A 20,171-nucleotide genomic window follows, 5' to 3' on the forward strand; every position below is an offset into this window, starting at 1 on the left:
TTTGGAAGAAAAAACCGTCTTTTGCTAGAGATAAGCTGCACCTAATAAACAGCCTTCCCAGCACTCAGCCATCTTCGAAGCCTAGTCCCTGCCTCTTTGTAGAGGTGAGTTTTTGTGCTGAGTCAGTTTGGCTGTCTTCCAGACAAGACCAAAGTAGTGGCTGCAATGCAGGGGCCATTAGAGGAACTATTTTTTAGGCCCTGTTTTAATCTTATTCAGCACAGGCAGTGAGATACAGGCCTGAAGGTAGCCAGACCAAGAATATGCCGGGAGGGACTAAGTCCCAGGCAACTAGGTCAGGAAAAAAAGCACCCAGATGCTCAAGCTGCCTAAGACAGCAGAGAAGGAGCTGCCTAGAAAAACTGGCTCTCCTGTGTTCTATATCACCAAGAAAAAACGAGGGCAGAGAGGGGACAAAAAAGTACAATGCCTTCAAAGAAAGGCCAGGGCAAAATGCATTTGGGGAGCTTCTTTTTTTTTTTTTTTTTTTTTTTTTTTGGTTTTACGAGACAGGGTTTCTCTGTTTTTGGAGGCTGTCGGTCCAGCCCGGCCTCCAACTCACAGAGATCCGCCTGCCTCTGCCTCCCGAGTGCTGGGATTAAAGGCGTGCGCCACCAACGCCCGGCTTGGGGAGCTTCTTAAAAATATACTTCCTTGCTCATTTTAGGTCAGCTGAGTCACTTGAGAAAGTGCTTTTTTTTTGGTCAGCTTGTAGACAGGTTAAGTCCTGTGTGGTCTGAGGGCCTCTGACAAAGAGTGCCTTTCTCTGGTAGTCAGAGGGAAGGGTCTGTATGGGGTGGAGAGGTGTTGAGTAGTGCTGGACATTTAAGGTTACCCTCAGGTACCATTCTCCTCTTGCTGGAATAAAGAACCTTGGCAGGTTTGGGGGGTCTCCCAGTCTATCTTAAAATTTATCATTAAGTGTGTGTAGGGTGGTGGGGGTGGGGTGTGCATGGATGCCAGTGCCTGTGGAGGCCAGACACAGTGGATGCCCCTAATGCTAGAGTTACAGGTGGTTGTAAGTCACCTGACATGGATGATGGGAGTCAAGTTTTCCACGTCTAAAGTCCTGGAAGTAAAGACAACGCGCCAAGTCACTGTCATAAAAACCCTCCAGGGTTACCTGGTCTCACGCTCTTATCCAAAAGTGCTAATTATGCCTAACTTTGTTTAGCTTCTGAGCAAAGATATGCTTGTGCATGTCCAGGTTAGCGTGGTCAAAGACTGGCCTCAGTCTTGCAATGACAGGGTATTGTCACTGGTCAGTAGTTCTGAATAAGATTCTTCAACACTGGTCTCATTGACCATGAAAACTGAAATATTTAGAATTATTCTGTGATGTCTATCTGTTTTCTATTTAAGGTTGTTGTAATATTAGGCATTTAAAACATCCAACTGCCAAGTTTTAGGCCATCAAGGGACTAAGATAGGTCTAGCAGAAAGAATGAGAGCTGAGAAAGAAACTACTGACTTCGGTTTCTCCTAGTAAGTAGAAATCTAAGATAATAAGCACCACGATACTTTGTCCCTGTGAACCTATACAAGGTAGGTGTGGAGAAACAGGTGTTACCTCTCTAGAAGCAATAACCCTCAGCCACCTTGAAAAAGAGCGCCCGAGCTGGAGGGTGTGTGGTGGTGCACACCTTTAATCCCAGAATTCGGGAGGCAGAGGCAGGCAATCTCTAAGTTCGAGGCCAGCCTGGTCTACAGAGCGAGTTCCAGGACAGTCATGGCTACACTGAGAAACCCTGTCTCGAAAAAACAAAACAAACAAAACCCATCCAGAAGTCGTCCTCATGCTGCCACAGTCCCATCTACTCTTCCAGGCAGCCCAAGTAGCTACAAACAAAGACTATTTGGTCAGGTAGCATTTTAATCAGCTGGTGTTTTTGGAAAATATCAAGAACTACATGTGGCCAGAGCAAAGATAGAGACATAGGACCCAGGGTTGGGATTTGGGGAATGACAGGTAGAGAGGGACATCACCGGTGGCTGAAGAATCCTTGAGGATGGTTATATTTAAATGGCTTCATCCTACTTGGACCCCTAGAGAAACAAGAAAAGAGAACTGTTAATAATGTGCCTTCTGGACTGATAAAATAAATTACAGTTCACTCACAAGAGAGCACCATGGAGCTGTCATGTGGGAAAACGTCAGAATTGCAAGGTTCAGGCACAGGGCACAGTGAGAAAAACCAGATCCCACTGGTTAAGGTGTGACACCATTTTTGTAAATGTGCCTCTATATGCATGCAGATGTGTGAACCTGGAAGGTCCCTTAACGTAGCAGGCATTCTGCGGACAGTACATGAGCATTCTCACTTTTTGATCACTGTTTATAACCTTATCATCAAACAGTAGACTTCTATAATTGAAAAAGTAAAGAGAACATTTAAAGCTGAAGACACAAGCAAAGGAGGCAAAATTTTGCACACTAGTAATATGGCCAGAAAGCAACTGACGTAAAACCTTGAGGTTTGACACAAAAGACTGTTCCAGGAAGACTTGAATCATGGCCCGGCAGAGCAAGACCTATGTTCAAACTTCCAACCTGTGAAAATTTTAGCAGGAAGATGGATCCTGAAACAAAGACTCACAGAAGGACTTCAATACACCTCCACAAAGACAACCATCTACAAAAAGGACTTCTTCCTTCTCCATGTTTGCCTGTCTATGACTGATATCCAAACAACAGCTACCCTCTGGGACTTGGTCTAAGGGAGCACGGATGGGTGCAGGATAGCGTTTCTTTGTCAACTTACACACGTCAGAATCAAATGGAGAGGGGTAAGTTGAGTGAGCAAGTGGTAAGCAGCATCGCTCCATGGTCTCTGCTTCAGTTCCTGTCCTGTCTTCTCTTCAGGAAGGACGACAACCGAAGTAAACCCTTTCCTCCCCAGGTTGCTTGGGGTCACAACAGAAAAGTAACTAGGGGAACGTGTGAGTTGGCAGCAGGGGCAAGGAGTGGAAAGATGTCAGGAAAGTTTGTATTCTTCACCAGGGGCTGAAGGGTATTAAACCCTTTCTTTTCCTCAGTGGCTGAGGGCTTATCCAGCTTATCCAGTGTTGTGCTGGCTCGTAACATTCTCCATCTCAATTTAATCTTTCCATTAACACTTGGAGTATGTGCCGCTTGAAGGATTAGGCACAGGGACGTTTATCTCATAGGCCTAGGATCATCCATGGCACTATAAGCCTCCAACCAGAGGGTACACCTAGGTAGAGGGGCCAGGTCTCAGTCCTCAGGTCTACCACTGCTCACACCAGCCAGCACCCTGCGCTTGTAGTCGGCTGGACTCCAGGTCAAGAGCCTTGCAGTTCCATCTATCCATTATGTGTTATCACCTCCCAGAGCTCAACACCTCAGGAAAGGAGTCTTCTGGGAACCATGTAAGAACATTAGCACAGGCTGTGTGGGCTCCCATCCTGCAAATGTGCTAGAGTAGGTGGAGAGGTGGGAAGTACTGAGATCTCACACAGACGCAATGCAGGCAACAAGCCTCACACTGGCATCTGGTGCTTAGCTCTGCTTCCTTAGGGCAGTGGAGGTGCCAGACGGGACGCAAGAGGCTGGACACCTTCCTGGATTTCAGAGCTGCCTATTCAAGAACAAGACTGAGATCAAGGTGAGAACTCTTTTGTTTTATCTGTTCTGTAGCCAAAGCTGAACTCATGGCAGTCCTCCCGCCTCCAGCTTCCAAGTGCTTAGATGTTAGGCATGATACCAGGCATGATAGATTATAAACTATTATAATCCAAACACCCTCACCTTCCTCATTCCCTTGCCGAAAAGAGAAGAGAGATCCAACAATCTCTAGAGTTTTGAAATACAAAAGCACATTAGGGAACAAACAGGAAAGAAAACTCCAACACCTAAGAAAATGGAAAACTAGCCTGAGGTACTGCAAGCCCAGACACTCTAAACAGCAAGTTACAAAGACCTGCTAACATACTCTGAGCCCCTAACTTGGAGCAGGAATCATCTGGGAACTTCACACGAATGATCTGCATTACCCTGAGGCCCTGTACTAGGACCAGGGCTTGGTGCTAGGCAGAATGGACTGCTCTGCCTTTAATGTGCTCACCTGCTGGCGTTCTAGAGTGCTGTTTTGTTTTGTTGTTTCTATGCTGCCTGGCTCCCCACTGTCTTTTCCCACTGAGGGAAGAGCACTCAGAGATGCTAGCAAGCTCACTAGGACTGTGGGGTGCACCACCCTAAGTGCTCACTTGGGTGTAAAAAGTAAACAGGCCCTGCTGTTTCCACAGAAAACACTCAAAGTTCAGCCACAGCTTTTTAGCATGGCCTGGTGCATTTTCCCTGGTTGGATGGCTTCTCCAGGGGGTGACCAAGAACAGGTGAGCCAGTGGCAGGAAAGTCTCAGGAAAGAGAAAAACGAGTTCTTCCTGGAAATATGCCAGCACAATTTTCTGCTATGAATGGAGACAGGTACCCTCTGTGCCAGACCCTGTCCATCAAGACCTAGTCTTTGGGAAAACTCTGATCTTTGTGCCTGTCCTCATGAGGAGTCATGAGAGCCCAGCCCTCCACTCACCTAAAAAGCCGCAGGCACATCTTCTCCTGGGGAAATTCCTTGGGGCCCTCTACACTGTCGTCATGGCTCTCCGTCTCCAGGTAGACATCCAGCAGCACACACAGCCTCTGCAGCTGGTTGGTCAAGAGCTGGTGGCTGGGCCGAGAGCCACACAGTTCCTTATAGCACACGTTGACCTCACTCTCCATAGCCTGTGTGGGTGGGAAGCCAGCAATCAGCATCTACACACACACACACACACACACACACACACACACACACACACACACACACACACACACACACAGCTTTGTCCAGAGACCTCTGATTATCAAGATTTCTCCTAAATGCCTACAGCAAGGGACACAGGTTTGGAGAGGATGAGTCTTAAATCCAAGTCAGAAGGCACTAGGCTTAAAAACATGCTCTATGGCCAAGAGGCAAAGCCTTAAGCAACAGTCTCAGCACCCTCACTGTCATCAAATCTGAGTGTTTCTGTAATGCTTCTGAGTTTATTTACCATCTCACAGGAGCCCCAGGTGACAAGATTTTAAGAAAACTTTGTTTTTGTTTTGGAGGCAGAGTCTTACTATGTAGTCTTAGATGGCCTGGAACTTACTATGTAGACCAGGCTGGCCTTGAATTCACAGAGATCTGTCTGCTTCTTTCTGCCTCCCCAATGCTGGGATTAAAGGTATGCAGTACCATGCCTTGCTGTAGGGAACAGAGGAAACCCTGAGTGTATGAAATCCAGAATGAGTATGTATAAAATCCTGAGTGAATATGTGTTGTCAACATGAGCTGGCCATGACAAGGACCCTAACCTCACATCCATGCAGGCATGGCAAAGCCTTCCCCTCCCCCACATGAGGCTAAAAGGAATGGCAAGCCTTCCCTTCTGATCCAAGTGGGAATGTTGACAGTGTGTTCAGAAAATGCCAACCGTAACTTTATACCCCTGGATATTTACAGCCTGGAGATGCTCCCTACAGAGCCTGCTCCTACTGGAGTCAGCTAGACCTGCCTCCTTGGTCCATCTGCATACCATGACCCGCTTCCATGCTCAACTCTACGTAATACACATGCTGGGCTGGGGGCGGGCTGAGGTCTCTCCAGCTGAGAGACCAGACCCCTGGATTCCAGCTTTCTGTGTGTCTGTCTTTTCTCCCTCACCTCCCTCAGTGAGGCCCAAGTCCCTGGAGTGCAAGGACACTGCACCCAGTCGACAATGCTATTCGATGAGTGGGAAAAGCTGTGGGCCTCAGGGAAATTAAGGAGTGAGAACATTCTATAAATCCAGTAAGTCCCTATCCTGGGACTAAAGCAGTGCCATGGGCTCAGCAGCTACAGGCGTGGCCACGCCCACTTTCCAGGGGCTCTCCCTGTCCTGACACACATGTGGGTCTTACCCGAATATTGTCATCATTACTGTTGGTTTTCTCTCCCTTCCAGTTTAGACAGAGTCGGAAAATGGGTGGGATGGAGGAGTAGCCAGGGTTCAATACCACAGCAGCCTGAAGTTTAGCTAGGAACAGAGGAAATGGAGAAAATCAGTGATCACCCAGCTTCCCATGGTAGTCTCCACACTGTACCAAAGCCAACACAAATGTCTCCCATTAATTTAAGTGCTGCCAAGTATAGTGGTACTAACTATTTTAGAATCTAAGTAGAACTTCGAGGTTGCTGAGGATATAGTAATTCTGCTTCCTCCAAAATCTGGTCTAATTCCTGACATTTGTCAACGGAGTAAATTTGCTACCTCAAGAAATATCACTATAATTTTTAACACTGTGTGTGGGGGGGGGGGTGCCGGTTGTTTGCCTCCATGTATCTTTTCACCAACATGAATACAGTGCTTTACGAAGCCTGAAGAAGGCAATGCATCATGGACCTGGAGTTACAGAGGGTTGTGAGCTGGAGACTGAACTCAGGTTCATGGGATGAGCAGCCAGTGCTCTTCACCACTGATCCATCTCTCCAGCGCCCCACCCCCAGTTTAAAGAATTTGTTATTGCTGTTGTACATGAACTGGCTTTTTGGAGCCCAATCCCCTATGGTAAGCCTTGCTCAGTCTTGACACAGGAGGAAGGGCTTGGTCCTGCCTCAACTTGTATGCCAGTCAACTTTGTTGACTCCCCAAAAAAGGCCTTACCCCTTCTGAGGAGTGGATGGAGGAGGTGAGAGAAGGGGAGGGAGGAGGAACTGAGGTTGGTATGTAGAATGAAAAATAAATTTTTAGAAAAAAAAATGTGTTGTTGCTGCAGGGAGTCTCACATAGCCCAGGCTAGCCTCAAATTCAATGTATAACCAAGAATGACTGAACTCTTGATTCTCTTGCTTCTGATTCCCAACTAGGACTAGTGGCAAATGTTTCCAGCTTCTCAAATCCAATTTATACATGAGGAAAATGAGACTCTGACAGAAACTTCTCTATCATAAAACAGCTACAAAAGCACAAGACAGTATAACCAGAACTGCCTGGCATCAAATCTGCATTCGTAATCCCTAGACAAAATATCTCCACACATTAATCTCCCCATGACACTTTTGACCCCTGTTGCTGTTAAGATTAACTTGGGTACTCTGTGTGTGTGTGTGTGTGTGTGTGTGTGTGTGTGTGTGTGTGTGTGTGTGTGAGTGCAGGAGCGTGCCACAGTGTGCATGTGGGCAAAAGACTGTTTCTCAGAAGCTACTTCTCTTGTTCCTTCCACAGCTAGGCCACTTATTGGGTCTCCCAGAAGATTCTCCTGTCTCTGGAGGTACATCTACACACCACTCCATTCAGCTTTTTTATATAGGTTCCAGGAATTGAGTTCAGGTCATTAAGCCTTAACCCACTGAGCCCCTTTTCTGGCTCCCAAATGTCTTTTCATCAGCACTTCTGAAAGAACTAAGAAACTCTGGTTAGTGCCAAGAAAGTTGTTATAGAACCATCATGGCTCCCAAATTGCTCTGGCTTCCTCTTTTATCACATGATTTCTTCTAGTCTTTGTATTTTTCACCTGCCATGAAGGTCTTCACCAGAGAGTCATTAGGTCATCTTGGATTCTCAGCCTTCAAATATTTGAGCTATCTCAGGCATGGTGGCCCATGTGTGCAATCCCAGTCAGTACTCTGGAGGTTAAGAAAGAAGATCAGGAGTTCAAGGCCAGCCTGGACTACATAATGGGCTTCTGGCCAGCCTGAGCTAATTTCAAGAACAAAAATAAAACAGTATGGTGGTACAGGATTTTAACCCCAGCATTCCAGTGGTAGATGGATCTGTGAGTTCTAGACCAGCCAGGTCTAAATCTCTGTGAGTTCCAGACCAGCTAAAGCTGCACAGTGAGACCCTTTCTCAAAAAGACAAAGCATACAAATAGGCAGTGAGATAGCTTAGTAGGTAAAGTTGGCTGCTCCTAAGCATCATGACCCAAGTTTGATCCCTAGAGTGCATAAGGTTGAAGGAAAGAACTGAACTGATTCCCTCAGGTTGTCCTCTGATAACTCTGTGTGTGTGCGTGTGTGTGTTGCTTAGACCTGAGTGCACACACACATGCACTGAATAAATGTAACAAAAACTGTTAACAAATACACTCACAAGTGTATGAGTAAATAAGCTCTCCTTTATAAAGTCTTCAGCTTGGGGGATTTAGTTTTGTTTTACTCATCTTATTTCTCTTTTGTGGTACTGGGGAATAAATCTAAGGCCTCAGGTATGCTAGGTAAGTGTTTTATCTCCAGTCCACGATTTTTACATCATTCAAAATACTGACTAATACAGAACCACCAACTCCTCAGCTCAGGAATCACAGCTGTGAGGAGGGGGTTGGGATGGGTGGGCAGGTACCAGCTGCTGAGGCTGGGGTGGGATAACAGCCGAACTGCCCAAGCATGTCATCTGTGTGGCGCCAGTAGAAGGCCCCAGCAAGGTCAGACATCAGAAGAGGGAGGGAGGTCCTGCTACCCAACCTTTACAATCAGAGTAACAGCCTGCCCTTCTGAATGTGAGGTAGAAATGAGATGGCTGCTACAGGGAACTAAAACAAAAAACAAAGCCAAGCTGAGGTGAGATCAAACTTGTGATGTGGCCAGGACTGACTCAGCTCTGAAATGGGATGAATCTACCATCATAGTGACTGCGTGAGGATTAAATGATAAGACATGTGCATGCCTGTTTTGCAGAACAAGTCCTCACTGAAAGGGGGGTTGCCTAGCCACTAGTGTTTGTAAATGTCTGTGGAGGAGTCTAGGACCTTTTGCTTCTTTCAGGAAGCCTCCAGGCATGTATGCTATTTCAGAGCCCTGTGGTTCGCAGAACAATCACCTACCTGTCCCCCTTTCAATAAGCGCCAGGTAGTAGAGATTGGTGTCCCCAGCCAGTCCGGCCTCTACTATGTCCTTAGTGAAATGCAGCTCCTAGAACAAGAACCAGGGTGAGCTGCTGCTTCCCTAAAGCCTCTGGCCTGATGGCAGAGAGTGGGGCAGGAGCTGACAGGTGACATGGTCATAGGGGCTGCAGTTCCACCTACCATGTAATCTTCATGGGCAATTATCACCCACTTTACCAGGCGAGAAACAACCTTGGCAGGGAAGAGGTACTGGCAGTCACTGGTAACTGGCACAATGCCGTGTTCTAAAAGAGAGTGAAGCAGGAGGTATTACAGGTAGAAATCAGGTACCACAGCTGGGGACTAGAATCTATCTGCCTGTGGCTTGCTAGAGGGCTACCATGGCCTTGACACTAGTCCATACACCTGGTTATTCAAGAAGTACCCACTCATCACATGCCAGGAATAGCCCACTTCACGCAGGGCTATGTGCCTGTGGTCAGACCCAGCACCTGCATTCATGGGTGCTTTATCCTTAATGCAGACAATGTCTGGCAAAACAAATCCCTGCAGCCATTAACTAGCATCAGTGTCTCTGCAGCAGGACTGTTAATTAGATCAAATAGCTGAGAGGGCTGTGTTTTCTCAGCTGACCTTGACAGAAAAAACGAACTGCAGTGTTCTGTGTCAGTTCCCTGTTGGCGTTTCAGTGAACAAATATGCCAGCACAGGGAACACTGGATGACAGTCATCCAACCTTGGTAATATTGGCAATGCTGAGTGGGGAGCCAGGCCTGAGGGATAGATAGGTGATTTTGCCCTGGAAATCAGTGTCCACATGAAACCAAAGAACTGGCCTGGAGGTGGAGAAGAGGGGCCTTGTCTCTGAGTTGGGTCCTGGAAATTCAGTGCCAAGCTTGACAGTGACTCTAATACCCAAAAAATCTGACTCCCTCTAAAACCTCACCCTACCCTACAAGTGCCTTGTACATACCCAATGAGTTTTACTGAATGAGCTGAAAGAAGCCATGTGGCTATTACGTAGGTCAGTGGCTCTTCATAGTCATCTGGAGCTTAGGAGAAAATCCAAGGGGCTCAGCGGTACCCTTAGAAGCTCTACTCAGTAGGTCTCAGGGAAAGGATAATGGGGTGACACTTGTATATCTACAATCAGTGTACTGAATGGGAGCTCAGGGAATAAAAGGGTTCTATTGTTCTCCCTTCAGGCTAAATGGGGTACCAGCATGAATTAGACCCTCACTAAATACCTGCCAAGTGCATATATGAGTCTGTGATTCATGGACCTAGGATAAGCTTGCCTTGATGAACCTGGGAACTTGTGCCGATGGCTTTGTGTCCTCTGGGAGGGCTGGCACAGAACTGATGACTCTGCAGGGAGCTCAGACTTCTGCCTGAAGGGGCCTGCAGCTCTCCCCACCGGCCCTACCATCCACTGCTCAGTAAAGCCAGGAACACAGGTCTCTTGGATCTGTAATCAGGATTTACATGTTCGAAAGGAAAGGAGGTGGCTTTTATTCCTGTGTTGACCAAGTGACTGTCAGACCCTAGTTTCTGCCCCAGCTTACCCAGAGATGCGAACTGTTTGTGGAGAGCCAGGCGAGACTGTACCCTGGTCTTCAGCAGTTTCATGGTGGTCTCCATGTGGCTGGCGCTCTGAGAGTGGTCTGCTACCACTGTGTGCTAATAGTGAATGACAATGCAGGATACACATCAGAGCTCCCCTTTCCTTCCTTTAGGGACCTCCAGCTCTCCTGGACTAGCCAAACGGCATGGTCATGTCGCCAGGTGGGTGCCGTTTGGGAATGCAGTGTTTACCCATTGTAACAGGTCAGATGATAAGGCCTGGCAAGGACATAATCTACTGGGGCTGTCACCAGCTCCTGAGAAAAGACAGGCTTCTAGAGTCCCTGGTTCCTGAGATTTTAAGCCCATTCTCATTTGTAGCAGCCTTGTACATAAGTTCAAGGACAGCGAAAGTTGTGGCTGTGCTATATCTGGGACAATACCAAGTTCTCTTTGGTTTATAGGCTACCAAGCTCACAGGGAAGGCTAAGTCATCCCAATGTGTGAAGACTAGGTAGGACATTTTAGTGCCCTTAGTACATGGAGGTCAGATCACAGCCCTAAAGGAAGATACTCTGCTAGATCAGAACCATATAAGAATATCAGAGGCCTTTTGGGAATCTGTCCAGGAAGAGGAGAGGTCCAGCCCCTCAGCCAAGGAGGCAGGACCAGAATACACACCTGGGGCTGCTCTTTGGGGAAGTGGAGGCCACCCAGCTTCTGTACCCACAAGTAGGGGTGACCTAACTCAAGTACATAGTCTCTCAGAGTCAAGATGCTGCAGAAAAGACAGAATAAAATGATTTTATGAGTTGGGAGTGCAGCTGAGGAGCAGAACCCTTACACAGGCCCTAGGCTCACTGCCTGCCTGGCCCCAGGATATATACACTGGGCATTCCCCAGAGCCCCCAAACAGGTCAATCCCAGTCCCTCAAGCTGAAGCTCCTGATCTGCATCAAATCTCTACCTAGAGCTTCATCTCCAATAGTCACTCTTTCTGCCTTAGAACCTTTGCCTCATAAAGCAAATCTCAAAAAGGCAGTTACTGACGTCTTCACTGTTCTACCCACTCATAAAATAGTCTTTAAAATATTGAATATCCAAGAGATTTAAAATATTACTTTATTGCTGACACTGTTTTGCTGTTGTTGTCTGCGTACTAGGGATTTAACCCATCATACCACTACTGAGCCATATCCCTAGCCCTCATGTCCCTATATTCCCATCTTTCCATGATACCCCTTTGCCTTTTATGAAAGAACAGAAAGAAGCCCCCTCCAGCTCCAAGGTCCTCTGGCCCTAACAGATCTCCAGCTTGGCCTGAACTAACAGATACAGATACAGAATCAGGGAAAATAGAAGCCCTGCTTACTCACCCAACTTTATCAAACTGATACTGATTGGCTGGGTTTGGAGTTTTCTTTCCATGGTCTCCAGGGTACAAGCAGCTCAGGACGGAGTCAGGAGACAGCAAGTCTCTACAGAAGAAAAGACCACAGTGAGAATGCCAGCCAACATGGTGCTTCAGAATGGACCTGGGCATTTGGGAGTGGCAATGTGCCACTACACTCTTAAGATGTCAACTACCATCTTTTTGGATTTGTTTATTTTTGGGATCAAGCTACATCTGTGTAGCTCTGGCTGTCTTGAAACTCCCTCTACAGACCAGGCTGTCCTGGAACTCAGAGGTCCGCCTGCTCTGCCTCCCAAGTACAGAGATTAAAGGCGTGCGTCACCACACCTGGTTTTACCACCATCTTTCACTGACTGCTTCCTGTGCACCAAAATCTTTATGTGCTTCCAGTGAGTGGACTCTCACAACACTGTGAAGCAGAGAGGGTTATCAGCCCATTTCTTAAGGCATAAACTCAAGGCTTTGAAAGGTAGGACATTGAAGCTCACTCTGCTAATAAGCATAGAGGCCAAAGCTCACACACTATCTCATCAGAAAGAGCAGCATTGTTTCTTTACTTTGTGTTTGTGTATGTGGCACACAGAAGAGGTCACTGTTCTGAGACACTTGATTACACTGTGTAAAGGTATGTCACTGTGATTGGCTTAATAAAAAGCTAAATAGCCAACAGCTAGGCAGGAGGTATAGCAGGGATTTCTGGACAGAGAGAGCTCTGGAAAGAAGGGTGGAGTCACCAGCCAGATGCAGAGGGAACAAGACATACAAGAGGAGAGGTAAAAGCCACCAGTCATGTGGTAACATGTAGATGAATAGAAATTAGCTAATTTAAGTTGTAAGAGCTAGTGGGACAAACCTAAGCTATAGGCCAAGCTTTTACAATCAAAAAGAAGTCTCTGTGTCATTTTTGTGAGCTGACAGTCCAAAGAAAAATCCACCTACAAGTCAGTTCTTGTCTGCTGTTTTATTGAGGCAGGTCTTTCCTGCTTTTGCCATGCCCAGTGTACTCCAGGCAAGCTGGGCTGAGCTTCCAGGTGATTTTCCTGCCCCAAACTCCCATCGTACTAAGAGAACAGGTACAGTCATATCTGGCTTTCTATAGGAGTTCTAAGAACTCAACTCAGGTCATCAGGTTTGCATACCAAGTGCTTTTACTGATAAACTATCTTCCTGGTTTGTTTTGTTTTGCTCCGTTTTCAAAATTATCCCTTCTAGAATTATACAGTGGGGCTGAGAAGGTGACTCAGTTGGTAAAGTGATCACTGCACAAGAATGATAGCTTGAGCTCAATGTCCGCCATACACACCTACAATCACTGAGGAGGCAGACACACAAGGATCCCTGGGACTTGCTGGTCAACCAGTCCTATCTTACTATGTTGTGTCCTGGCCTGGAACTCACTATACTGCCCAGGACCCAACTACCTTGAATTCAAGAAGCAGCAGGATCTCCATGAGTTGGGAGCCAACCTGGTCTGCACAGCAAGTTCCAAACCAGCAAGGACTACACAGTGACACCCCTCTCAAAGAGTGTCCTAGAACTGCTCAGAGAATGAAAGAACCTGCTGAGATGTGGAACTTAGAAGAACCAAGCTCTGGACTCCCTCTGCTGGGAACACGGTCAACTGCACTAAACATGTCCCCAGGTAGCCCAACACTTCTGCAAAGGCTACAGGGCCCTGAAGAGACTGTAGACCTAAGTGCAGGAGACTCCTCCCATCTGGAAGAATGGGAAGGGGTAGGCAGCGCTCTGCTCCACTAGGCACCAGGCCTGTGCCTTTCTGAGCCTCAGTGCTCTTTCTCCAGATGACAGCAGGACCAAACCAAGTAGGAGCAGGCTAGGGCAGTGATCCTCTAAGGGTAGGCCGGTTTACCCCAGCTTCTTTCTGTTCTCTCTTCTTCCTACTCTGGACTGCAGAACAAGACTGCCATGGTCAGGGGCTTCCTGGGGATGCCATCGCTGCCTGTTTATAGTCCTCCACTTACCACCAAGTTAAGGACAAACCTGGAGACTGAACTGAACTGGGAAACTAAAATCCTTGACACCTTGAGACAGAAATGGGAAAAGAAGGGCCAAAATTTGTCAATTTGCTTATGTCTCCCATACCTCGTTAATGCATTTCCATGCATTTTACTGGCTACAAAAGCCTATGGCTCTGCCCTACACAGCAAATATACTGTTATCACTTGTTTTACATGCTGTACACAGTAAGAGGGCGTCACAAATGTCAATCAGTGATGTGCCAGGACTCCTATGTTGTGGGGACACAATAATAGTCAACATGACAAAGGACCCTCATTGTCAGAGGGCAGACTGGATGGAGAACAGGGGCCCTCACCCTCACCACCACCACTTCCCCTGCCCCGCCACGCCCCATCCCCAGTGCCTTCCCCTACCCTGCACTGATGGGGGTGATCAGCTCGACGGCGGTTGTCACTTTGGCTTTCACTGTCATGATGTTGAGGTTCATGAGATAGTAGAAAGTCAGATGAAGCACACTGTTGTCTGGAGGAGCAGGGAGAGAGGACATCATTTATGAACCAACACATCAGAGGCCAGGCATGGTGGTGCATGTATTTAATCCCAGCTCTTGGAAGGCAGAGGCTAGAAGATCTCTAAATTCAAGGCCACTGGGTCTACAGAGTAAATTCTAAGACAGCCAGGGCTACATGGTGAGGCAGACCCTCCCACCCCTGCCAAGTCTCACAAGGATAAAAATAAAAGCAAAAACATGACTCCATGTAAAATGAAAAACAGTCAATGAGACAGTTCAGAGGGTAAAGGCGCTTGCTACCTGAGACTCACATGGTAGAAATAATCAATTCTTATATGTTCTCTGACTTCTGTGTGCTCGCTGGAGCGGTATGTGCAAACACATACAAGCACACACCACGCACGCACCATAAAAACACAGTTACATTTTTTTAAGGAGGAAAAGTAGAAAAAGGAGATTGAAATATTACAGACAAAGCTTACTAAACCCTTTGCACCAACACTGGCTAATCTCTTAGGTACTATGGGAATTAAGTGCGTACAGTCAGACCTTTGCACTTCAGATCAAGCAAGACAGACAGCGGGTGCCTCTTCAGCATCTCCTTGCGCTTGTCATCCAACTGAACCCCAAGTGTGGGTCGACGCCGTTTCTGGACAAAAGAAATACCCAAGCATGGGTTATGTGAATCTCCCATTTGCATGTGCCACCCCGAGCTCAGCACAGCTGCCTGAGACCTTGTTTGTGCCTCAGCTGCCCAGCGGCCTGGCTCCTGTCCCCGCACTTATTCAGCTTCCCCTTTGCTTTAGGACTGTGCTCTTGAAAACATCAGCATGACTGCATGATATTCTCGTAACAGGAAATGGGGCTTACCGTGGTCTGCTCCTCCTCAGCATCGGAGTCACTCTCATCATCTGCAGCCACACAGAGAAGACAGTGAGAAGTATGATAATTGCACAGGCTCCCCGAAGACAAACCTCAACCAGAGACTGAGGGGCCCACCCAGACTCTCCTTCGTATGAGTTTCTTCAAATACGAATTGACTTAACTGCCTGCTTCATACTTGGTATAGAAAACGTAAGGAAAAGAATGATTATAAACCTACCAGCCTGGCCTGCTTGTTTGGGGGTGTGAACATACGGGCACATAAGGAGAGTGCACTTATCACTCATCTCTCCACCTTACTTTGTTTTTTTGAAACAGGGTCTATATAGCTCTGACTGAACTAACAGAGAATTGACTGCCTCTGCCTCTGAGGCTAGGAGTAAAGGTGTGTGCCATGCCACCTGTTTGTTTATTTATTTTTGAGGCTGTCTTTTACTGAGCTGGACATTCTGGCTAGGCTGGCCAGCCAGCTCCTGGGATCTGCCTCACTTCACCCCAGCACGGAAGTTAAAGCCCAGCTCTTTTGATGTGGGTGCTGGGGGTCAGAACTCAGGTCCTCATCGTGCAGCAGGCACTTTACCTGCTGAGCCTCTCCCCAGCCTCCCATCCTGTTTTTCAAGAGTCTTTCACATGTCATTTCTATGGAGCACAAACCCTTGTTGGTGGTATGGTTGTGAAAGCAGAAGACATAACAGCAGCTGCCTGTATAATCTGAGGGCTGCTGTGTGCAGAAGTTAAGATTGTTCTTCCATGTAACCCACATGATAACTCTATATGAGGAATTTATCTTCCTTTTAGAGGGCGGGGCCACTGAAACAGGGTCTCAATATGTCACCCTGGCTGGCCTGGAAGTTGCTTTATAGACCAATTTGACTTCAAACCTGTAGCAATTTTCCTTCTGCAGCCTCCAGAATTTCGGTATTACGAGCATTAACCTGTAACCAGCTACCTTTTACAATGAGTCAACAGCCTCAACATATGTTACCTGCCTTCCTCAGGCTCCAAGTGCTGGTGAGGGCTAGTGAGCGGCAGGGCTGAGATCCAAAGGCTGCATTTGGTGACTCTGGGAACTGAGTTGTCTTGGGCCTACCCTAAAACTAACATTAAGATCAGGCCTCCTGCTATACTGCATCAGTCCAGCTATTTCTCAAAGCACACTTGGTCCTTTGGTAGCAATTTAGTATCCTTGGGTGAGGTATCCCTATTACCATGTTACCTTGAGAGTCCTCAGGGGGCTTGAAGAGAGCTTTGGCTTCGTCCACACTGCCTTCAATTGCCACAGACAAAGTCTTATCTGGAGGTAAGAAAAGGTCTTTGGAAAGCTGCTGGCAGGTTGCTGAGTGCAAGCCGACTCAGCAGCCGCGTTTCTTCTCCACCTGCTCCCATTTCTTGTCCACTGAGGGGGAGGGCGAGCTCACTCCACAGAGAGGAAGGAGACAGAAACTCAAATCTTTTCTCTCGTTTATTAAGAAGAAATAATCCAGGTGAGCATCCCTGAGACAGGCGCAAAGCCCAGGAACTCAAACCCTGGCTGTGTCACCCCACAGGACTCTTCCACCATCTGTCCTAAAAAGACCTCTCCCTCCGGGTGGTGGTAGTGCATGCCTTTAACCCCAGCACTCAGGTAACCCCAGCACTCAGGAGGCAGAGGAAGGTGGATCTCTGTGAGTTCGAGACCAGCCTGGTCTACAAGAGCTAGTTCCAGGACAGCCTCCAAAGCGACAGAAAAACCCTGTCTCAAAAAACAAAAAAAACAAACAAACAAACAAAAAAAAGACCTCTCCCAGAAGCCCACACCCATCCACATCCCAGAGATGATGGGCCACTCTCTGTACAAAGGTCTGTGTTCTGCATGTCACTGAGCCCCTGGTCAGCACTATCTCATTTCACAGAGCAGTGGAGAAGAGTGGGGAAGAACATGGATGCTATACCCTAGTCCTAGATCTGACTCCTGTCCCATTCATTACTGGATTTGTGACCTGGAAGATAACTCACTGATCTGAGGCTCAGTTCCCATATCTAGAAGATGGAGACTTGGAAAACAGTAACCGCTAGTTGAGTGGCAGGAGATAAATGAGCTAAGGTTTAAATGTTTAGTCACATTAGTTTTAGGGGTAGGGAATGTAGCACAGCAGAGCACACAGTAAGCACACATGAGGCTGTGGCTTTGATCCCCAGCACCACAAGATCCGCCCACCGCCTCTGCCTCCTGAGTGCTGGGATTAAAGGTGTGCGCCACCACTGCCCAGTGTAAATACATTCTTAAATCTCACAACAACAGAGGACATACTATTATTACAGACATTTGGAGGAACCGAATGCGTAGTGAGGTCAGAAGACACACTCAGGAAACAGGGAACCAGAGTCCTCTCCAGGCTGCTTCACTTGGGCTTGGCTCTCAAGCACTCAGTTAGGAATCTGTTCCACACACTTTGTCTGATGTGGAACTCTGGGATCCTACCGCTATGAGCAAGTAAGGCACACTCTACTTCCTCTGTCCTCTCTCTCCCCTGATGGTGGTGGGGATGGAATACTCTAGCTACTCCTCCTCTATCTTAAGGGTAAGAATGTTACAGAACCCTAATACCATTTGCCATCTACACCATAAAGAAGGAAGGAAGGCCTCCCCCAATAGCCAACTACTGTTTTAGACCTGGAAATGACACACAAACCAGCCCAACCCAAAGCCAACAAGCTGGTTACCCCCAAGTGAGCACTGCAGACTGTCTTGGGGATCAAATTCACCCTCCACATGCTAGACAATCACTCCACCACAGTCATACTCCTTACCTATAATATTATTTCCAATAATTTAGTCTTGAATTTGATAGGAAAATAGAGTGGAAACAGTAGAACTTTAAACACAAAAGAAAGTTACTCACCCTGTCTAGGGGGCTGGGAGGAGGATTTCATATGAGCTGATGATGGCAACGGAAGAGAACAAAGGGGAAGGAGAGGAGAGACGGACCAAGAAGACACAAGAAAAGACACAGTAACGTCTTGGTGCCATGGCTGGGGCAGGGGCATGCACAGGTATCGTATATGTCTTTCTGGTGCCACAGGGTAAGACGTGAACAGGAAGGAAAGTTCAGTGCTAAGTGAGAGCTGCACTGGAGCAGATCCTTAAAAACCTTAGAGTCAAAGGCTGTCCTGAGCACACTAGGGGCTCATCCTCTCACCTGGTAATTCTCCAAAGTCATGCAAGCTGATCCAGGGCATGTGAAAGCCTGGGAGTGCTGCCGAGGACCTGAAGTCAGCAAGCACTCCACCCCCAAAACACAAAGGAGACACTGATCCACTGCCAAGTACATCTATATCTTGATGGAGGAGCACCTGAGAGCCTACGCAGGCTGCCTAGGTACCGAAGAGCTACACAGCCAGGTTCATAAAGATTCAAAGCCTCTGAAATGTTCATCACATTCGTCAAGCTGCACGCCAGCTGGTTCAAACAGCCATTTTGAAGGAGCAAAGGGGAGGCAGCATCTACCACCTGAGGGCTCTTGGGCAAAGCTGGGGAGCTCTCCTGGGAAGGCAGTGCTTCCTCGCTATGGCTGCTTCCCCCATAGCCCCTCCATGCCCAGCCCCCATACTCACCACAGGCCTGCCCATAGGCAGTGGCCTGCACAAACAGCACATAGAGGGGGGGCGGCAGGTGCCTGGCAGTCTCATACTGCTTGTGTGCCTGGTCAAACGGCATGAACAGGTATTCTTGCACTGGGAGCGAAGCCTATAAGCAACAAAAGGAAGTCTTTAGTCTACCCACCTGGCTTCATTTTGCTTTTGCTTTTTGTTTTTGTGAAACAGTTATTTCTCTGTGTAGCCCTGGCCATCCTGGAACTCACTCTGCAGACCAGGCTAACCTTGAATTCACAGAGATCTGCCTTCCTCTGCCTCCTGAGTGTTGGGACTAAAGGACTCAGAATACAGAGACAAACAGATGTCTGTGAGTTGTAGGCCAGTCTGGTCTACATAGGGAGTTCCAGAACAGCCAGGGTTATGTAGAAAGGTAGAGAGAGGCTCTATCTCAAAAGAAAAAAAGAAAAGAAAAAAGATAAAAGGTATATTTGAGTTTATGTTATCAAATAACACCTCCAAGTTGGCAAGATAACTGTTAATAGTTTTGTGTGACTACAAGTTTTTTACTAAGTATGCATGAAACTCATGCATATATTTAATTTCCATACAGATACACTGCAAACCAAAGCACACAAATGAAGTTGTACTAGGACTGTTTAGTAATAGGTCTTTTTATCTAGTTATCCTATGAGTGGTATGCTCCTACTCTCCATATGACCTATCAGGCAGTAAGGTTGCACTACACATAATAAATATATAGCAATGCAGAGGGCCTAGAGTGTTAAATACAACCAGAACTGCTAATTTCAATTCTTATCCTCCTCTCCCTTCATCTCCATCTCTCCCCTTCTCTCTTTTGTTTGTTTGAGACACAGTCTCACTATGTAGACCGTGCTAGTTTGGAATGTCTATGCAGACCAGGCTGGCCTCAAGGGATGTTACCAGCTTCTTAGTTTTTTGAGAAATAGTCTTGCAATGTAGTCTAAGTAGCCTAGAGTCTCCTCTTTATTCAGCCCAAGTTGTCTTCAAATTCATAATCTTCCTGCCTCACTCAACTTCCCAGACCCAGCAACCCAGCTCCATGTTCTTTTTCTCCTGTTATGAAGTTCCACTAGAAAAATAGTTTTGTTAACAGCTTTAATTCCATGCCTAGGAAGGAAAGAAGGGCAGACCTTGTCAAGTCCTAGAAAAATGGATTTATAATTTCTCTAGAATCCTTTTACAAAGTTCCTTTATATTAGCCATTTATCTTGCTTCATAAAACTAAACAGATTTAGACCAAATCTGGCATCACAAACAAAAATCAGATCACATGCACATCCGTGTGTGTGTGCATACACACACATATACATTTTATAGACAGACAGCACAAGAGAGAGGGA

At 47.0% G+C, this 20,171-nt stretch overlaps 1 protein-coding gene across 4 annotated transcripts in view; it reads right to left on the reverse strand.

Annotated features, from left to right (window-relative positions):
- Positions 1 to 1,855: 1,855 nt before the first annotated feature.
- Positions 1,856 to 20,171, reverse strand: part of Thoc5 (THO complex 5) — a 33,810-nt gene continuing 15,494 nt past the window's right edge. For all 4 annotated transcript variants that reach the window (XM_040746791.1, XM_040746794.1, XM_040746792.1 and 1 more), the window contains exons 8-20: positions 18,808 to 18,940; positions 16,430 to 16,507; positions 15,202 to 15,242; positions 14,881 to 14,980; positions 14,234 to 14,342; positions 11,803 to 11,904; positions 11,108 to 11,204; positions 10,429 to 10,543; positions 9,044 to 9,147; positions 8,843 to 8,930; positions 5,942 to 6,057; positions 4,554 to 4,744; positions 1,856 to 2,046 (exon numbers count right to left, since the gene is read on the reverse strand). In XM_040746791.1, coding sequence (XP_040602725.1) covers positions 1,983 to 2,046; positions 4,554 to 4,744; positions 5,942 to 6,057; positions 8,843 to 8,930; positions 9,044 to 9,147; positions 10,429 to 10,543; positions 11,108 to 11,204; positions 11,803 to 11,904; positions 14,234 to 14,342; positions 14,881 to 14,980; positions 15,202 to 15,242; positions 16,430 to 16,507; positions 18,808 to 18,940 — 1,338 coding nt within the window. In that variant the 3' untranslated portion in view covers positions 1,856 to 1,982. The remainder of the gene's footprint in view (positions 2,047 to 4,553; positions 4,745 to 5,941; positions 6,058 to 8,842; positions 8,931 to 9,043; positions 9,148 to 10,428; positions 10,544 to 11,107; positions 11,205 to 11,802; positions 11,905 to 14,233; positions 14,343 to 14,880; positions 14,981 to 15,201; positions 15,243 to 16,429; positions 16,508 to 18,807; positions 18,941 to 20,171) is intronic.

Source organism: Mesocricetus auratus, unplaced genomic scaffold (genome assembly GCF_017639785.1).
Source record: "Mesocricetus auratus isolate SY011 unplaced genomic scaffold, BCM_Maur_2.0 Super-Scaffold_100006, whole genome shotgun sequence".
Taxonomy (NCBI): Eukaryota; Metazoa; Chordata; class Mammalia; order Rodentia; family Cricetidae; genus Mesocricetus; species Mesocricetus auratus.